The sequence below is a fragment of the Triticum dicoccoides genome, chromosome 7A, assembly GCF_002162155.2.
Source record: "Triticum dicoccoides isolate Atlit2015 ecotype Zavitan chromosome 7A, WEW_v2.0, whole genome shotgun sequence".
Lineage (NCBI taxonomy): Eukaryota > Viridiplantae > Streptophyta > Magnoliopsida > Poales > Poaceae > Triticum > Triticum dicoccoides.
Genome location: NC_041392.1, coordinates 1,720,131 through 1,726,092, shown reverse-complemented (window position 1 = coordinate 1,726,092; position 5,962 = coordinate 1,720,131). Strand labels below are relative to the sequence as shown.

At 42.9% G+C, this 5,962-nt stretch overlaps 1 protein-coding gene across 1 annotated transcript; it reads right to left on the bottom strand.

The window, feature by feature from the left end:
- Positions 1-3,043: 3,043 nt before the first annotated feature.
- On the bottom strand, positions 3,044-4,998 carry LOC119329809 (putative disease resistance protein RGA3). Its single transcript, XM_037602905.1, has 4 exons — positions 4,142-4,998; positions 3,827-3,967; positions 3,204-3,532; positions 3,044-3,105 (listed from the first exon to the last, which is right to left on the bottom strand). Exons 1-4 carry the CDS (start codon positions 4,996-4,998, stop codon positions 3,044-3,046), a joined length of 1,389 nt encoding a protein of 462 aa, XP_037458802.1.
- Between the last annotated feature and the right edge of the window lie 964 nt (positions 4,999-5,962).

Below are 5,962 nucleotides of genomic sequence, written 5' to 3'. Positions count from 1 at the left end.
AATGAAGGCAGAAATAGTTGAAAGTTGATGGCGTCGCTTTGAATGGTGCATACTGAACGCAAAAATATAAGAGCATTTAGATCATGATCTTATATTTCTTTACAGTCTGAATTTTCAATATGATCTTATACATCAAAAATACTTTGATTATCAATGATCTTTTTGTGTACAATCTGAATTGTCAATATGAGTCCTCAACGATTTATAAACCGGTGAAGACTCATATTGCGGTCACAAATTCTACACATAGAGTTCAATGAAGACCAAGTGCTTGTGATAGTTTGAGAAGTAACATATTTAAGGTGGTAAAAGCCTTGTTAGGGGAGCGAGGTGGGACTAAAACAGCTTGCCATAACCTCATTAGTACCGGTTCGTGGTACGAACCGGCACTAAATGGTGATGGTGGGGCCATAGCCTGACCGCAGGCTGCCACAGCCTCTTTAGTACCGGTTCGTGGCATGAACCAGTACTAAAGGTTCGCCACGAACCGGTACTATTGATCGCCGCCACAAACCGGTACTATTGATCACATTAGTGCCGTTTTTTTTACAAACCGGCACTAATGTGCTTCAAATTTGACCCTTTTTCTACTAGTGCATTTTCGTCACTGGGCATGGACGAGGCAGTAGAGGAGTAAGGGCGAGAGGAAGAAGCTAAGCTAGCAGTAGTATGTTCTGAATTTGTATTAAGTGTGGCACTATGTTCTGAATTTGTATTAAGTGTGGCACTATGTTCTGAATTTGTATTAAGTGTGACACTATGTTCTGAATTTTTATTAAGTGTGACACTATGTTATGAATTTGTATTAAGTGTGGCGCTATGTTCTGAATTTTTATTAAGTGTGACACTATGTTATGAATTTGTATTAAGTGTGGTGCTATGTTCTGAATTTTTTATGTGCAGGAATATCGGGAATGTGGTTGCTGAATGGGGACATTGATAGGGGTCATCGTGCTGTGATAGGGTATGAGCGCAAGCTTGAGCCTCTGGTCACTCGCACTCCTAAGGAAAACTGGATGATACACCCAGGATGGCTTCAGCGGTACGTGCTTTATTAACTTGCACACTGACATGCATATTAATGAGAGACACTAACTGAAATGTTCTCTGATGAAGGTTGAAATGGGCCGGCCTTTTACCTTTCGCGTGTCTGGTTGAGTCTATACCGGGTGAGAAACTCCTCGCCATCGACGCGTCCTTGCTGAGCTGCTTAGTGGACCGTTGGAGGCCAGAGACCCACATGTTTCACTTCCGATGGGGAGAGATGGCTCCTACTCTGGAGGATTTGTCACTTTTGCTCGGACTACCATTGGCAGTTCATGCCATAGGACCGTTGGACGCACAGGCTGATTAGGAGCGAGCTCTTACACAACGTTTTCATGGTGTTTTTCCGGATGCTCCGGATCCGGTATAGGAGCATCACGGACCTAAGTATGAGTGGTTGCTCAATTTCCGGGTAATTTCCCCTACCTATTATCTTCAAGTTATCATGCATATGGTTTTACAGAAAATAACTGCGGCTTACTAAAACTTTCTCTTTGCTTAATGCAGATCCAGAACTTCCGGGCGCCGTTGGCTACGGAACAGATCACTCGGAGCATGGAGGCCTACTTAATGTGGCTTTTCGGCAAGGTGATGTTCATAGAGAACCATGTCACCACTATTAGCACGCTCTATATCCCTATGGCACTCGAGATAGCGAGCGCTCAGACGGCGGATCATATCAGACAGAGGAGTGGGGGTTCGGCGGTCTTGGCGGCTACATACCGAGGTATGTGCAACGGTTGCCAGCTTATATCGAAAAAGCCAGCCCTTCTTGGATGCCCTCTATTCCTATAGCTGTGGTCGTGGGAAAGGTTCTCTATAGGGCGACCAGATATACGTGTTCGTGAGCCTATAGACGCCATGTTTGATGTTGACGGCATCGACATGCCTACTTTCGGTCTGTGTTGGACACGTCGCGAGGTATGCACCGTTTTGTAGTTTAATGCAACTTTTTTCTGCACAAGAGATAGTTCGATAACTTTTGTTTTCTGCAGAGACGCTTTGCTAGTGATCAGACCAGGAAGGCATACACAGCATTGAACGAGCAGTTCGATGCGTACACTGGGGTCATCTAGCAGCCCTACACGGAAGCAGCCATACAAGCGAGATACCCTGGTGGTATGTCTGTGCTATGCACAAGAGACCGAGCTGGATGACAAAATCAAAAATCATCTTTGATGTCTTCGTCAAGGAGATGGCACAACAGAGGGTTATGAGGCAATTTGGTTTTCTGCAGTTGGAGCTGCCTCCCCCTATAGAGAACCCGGTGCCAGCACACATCCACAAGTATTAACCAGTTTTTCAATGTGAGCTTCTGGCTTGAATCTGTTAGATATAATCTTGAGTTTGAGTTAGATGCAAAGCTAGTCTACATGCAATTAGTGCTACGTGCATGAGTCCGGCTGCTAGCCGTTACCTAGTAGCTAGTACATGTACGGGTACTAGTCCAAGTCGTGTCAAAGTCTGAGTCATAAACTAGGCTAGTGTTGTATCCGTGCAACACTAGGTTGTCCGTGTTGACGCGTTAGGTGTAGGTTAGGTAACATATATACTCAGGTCAGGTCGTGGATTTTGTATCAACCGTGTAGAGAAAACAAAAAAGGAAATAAAAATTTGTGTGCGCGTGTTCATCGTGAATTGATGTGATTGATCATGTGGCGAAGTTCCAACAGAATCATTACAATACAGGTATCAGTTATGTGTATGTGTCACTAATTAGTGCTCCTACAGCGTGCATTTTTCCATGTTGACAGACAGAACCACGCTGACATATCCAACATAGTTGAGGCACGCTGACATAACCTTGGGCATCCAACAATCCATAGCGTCTTGAGCCGAGGAATGATGCAATCGCTACTTGTCCTGCCACCTCCTGGTGCCATCTCTCTAGTAGAAAACTTTCAAGGTTTCCAATTTAGGAAAGAAGGGTGGTGGAGAAATACATGACTCCACGTTGTTTGTATCATAATCATAATTACCGATGCATATACTTGTCAATCTATCCAAACCAAACAAATGCAAGTACACGAGAGAGGGCAGCTGCCACAATGGTGGAACATCCTTGCAGTTCCTGCACTGACTTAGACAAAGTGCACTGAGATGTTCTAACAGTGTAGAGTCGTGCATCCATGATGAGAATTTGGCACCGTTATAATTACGTAACAGTAAACCTTCAAGCGTTTTGTGAGGACGAAGGGCCTCTAATATTCCTTCTGCATCAGTACCCACTTCATCTCCATCTCTTCTTATAAAAGGCCCACCCCAATCGAGTGCCAATCTTTTCAAATTATGCTTGGCGAATATATTGCCTTGTTTAGCACTTTCTGCACTATGCACTTTTCTCAGCTCTGTCAAAGAAAGACCCCCACCTAGATTCAAATCTTTCAGTTGATCAATTCCACGGCCTTCTTCACTATCAATGACATAAGTCATCAATGTCTGCAGAGAATTCAGCTTACCAATACCTTGTGGCATGCACTCCGAATGGAAACACCCAATGAGGAAGGGGTGTCGAAGACTGAGCATATATCTCATGCCTTCTGGTAATTTCTTAAGTTTGTCACAACAAATGAGCTTCAATGTTTGCAGGCTATACAACATGGTAATGGCTTCAGGCAATGCAGATATATCAGAATCAGAACACTCTAGATAGCTAAGATGCTTCATACTTGTCATATGTGTCTCGATTGAGCATGTCCTCAATGCTCGCAAGGACATGAATTTTGACTTGGCCGTACTCAGCCGAGTCCCATAGTCCATCCCAAAATCATTCCAGTTCGGGTGGACTAATATCGTGCGGGGTCGGGGAGCTAGCATTTCCTTCGTGGTTGCAATAGTATCATTGCTGACATGATCAAGTGACAAATATCGAACCTCATGCTCTAATGAACTGGCATATGTGGATCCTTGCAGACTTTCTTGACTTGATGAAGATTCTTGCAGAATGGAGCAATCATTTTCGCTTACAAAGCCAGCAAGATCATGCATAAGATCATGCATCTTGCAAGTAGTTGGTTGGTGGATGAACTCGTCTCCAATCATTAAGAGCCGGTTCTTTTAAATCTCGACATCTTGGAGGAAACATCTCCAAACTAGCACATCGAAAATTTGTTGGCCTCTTGTTTCTGATGCAATTAAGTCATTTGCCATCCATAGCTGGATTAACATGTCTTTATCCATGAGCCTATCCTTGGGGAGAATAGCACATAATGAAAAACATATTTTCTCTTCTGATGACAAGTGATCATAGCTCAGGTGTAGTGCAGGTGCAATCCCAGTAGCGAGGATGTCACTCTTCCATACATCACTATCAACAATAGAAAACCAATGACTGTGATTCTTGGAACGAAGTAAAGCTGGTATAGTCTTGATGGCAAGAGGCAATCCCTTACACTTGTGGACAATACTCTTGGCCATTGATATGAATTCGTCTTGCTTCTCTACTCCCCTTCCAAATGTGTTTCTGTTGAAAAGCTCCCACGACTGATCCTCATTTAAAAGTGATATCTGATGTGGAGGATGTGTACCCATGATAGAAGCAACTTGATCGCTGCGGCTTGTAACAATTATAGCACTGCTTGAGACAACATGTGAGCATAGCAGAGATCTCATATCATCCCATTTTTGTCTATCTTCATTCCAAACATCATCCAGCACTAGGAGGCACATTTTCTTTCCCAACACTTCACCAAGTTTCTTCTGCAGTGCTTCCATCTCAGTCAATTCACACTTGTTCAATGTGACCACTTGGATTATAGATCGAATAATTTCTTCGAAGACAAACTTGTCAGAGACGCAAACCCATATGACCAACTCAAAGTGATGCTTCACCGTCTCATCATTGTGCACAAGTTGGGCAAGAGTAGTCTTACCAGTTCCCCCCATACCAACTATGGGGAGCACCATGATGTTATTATTCTCATTGTTGTTGTGGTCAAGCAGTGAGGTGTGCATTCAACAGAAAAGAACAAAATCACTAAACTAACCAGATAAGAGCAGTTCAAATGGGCAATTTTCTGGCAGAAAAATCAACAATTTTCTGAAATCTTCCACTGAGAGCGTGCAAAAAAATCTTGCCACTGAATCTGCCAAACTGTCCGCATAAGTTCTTCACTTCAAGTAGAAGCCAATTTCTGAAAATAAGAAACTTTGATAGTTGCATACCTTTTAAAGCATGAGCACAAATGGGATGCTGCACCAGTGCTTTTCATTCACAATATTGAGAAAACTTCGATAGTAGAACATGTACATCAGAACGATTTTTCCAAGGCAAAATTCATGTCAATAAGATGAAAAGAACATAGAATGATCATGGGATTTGGAACCACGGTAGTCGCAAGGAAAAATATGAAGAAGAGAAGAGAAAATTTTGCTCAGCGGTACTCACTGATCAAAGACGAAGACATGGGACTGGACGGAGAAGCTGCGCCGCGTTGCTTCGAGAGACCAAAACTGAATATGAAAGCTAAATTTACATTAGAATACAATCCCATATATAACTATATCTGTGGACATACATTTCTGGTACGTATCAGCACTCCAGCATCTATATATTTGTGTGATCACATATGTAAAAGTGTAGATTGTTAAATTGTGATCTAAATTCTAGTACCGTATTAGACTAGACATAGTACATACGGTGTGGGCCTTTTGCATTGGTACCGACGCGTACGAGTACAACTCGTTTACTTGTCCTACAAGGACTCCTATGTGTTGCCCCTCATATATATCCAATGTAGTCGCACCTCAGACGGCCTGTCGTCTCGTGCTTGTAATACTCCTCCTTATAGTGATTGCACCTTTGTGCGTCCGTGATTTTCTTCCGCAAGGGTTTCTACGTAAAAATCCGTGTCTCCCGTGTTTCGTTTATTCTCGTTATTATTTAACAAGTGGTATACAGAGCTGAGGTTCAGATACG

Excerpts from the sequence above, each read along its gene's own strand:
- LOC119329809 (XM_037602905.1), bottom strand. The coding sequence starts at position 4,998 with ATGCACACCTCACTGCTTGACCACAACAACAATGAGAATAATAACATC. Across the intron at positions 3,968-4,141 it reads GGCCAACAAATTTTCGATGT|TCAAGAAAGTCTGCAAGGAT; the intron begins GCTAGTTTGGAG and ends ATCTTCATCAAG. Across the intron at positions 3,106-3,203 it reads GCTTGAAGGTTTACTGTTAC|GATGTTCCACCATTGTGGCA; the intron begins GTAATTATAACG and ends AGGAACTGCAAG.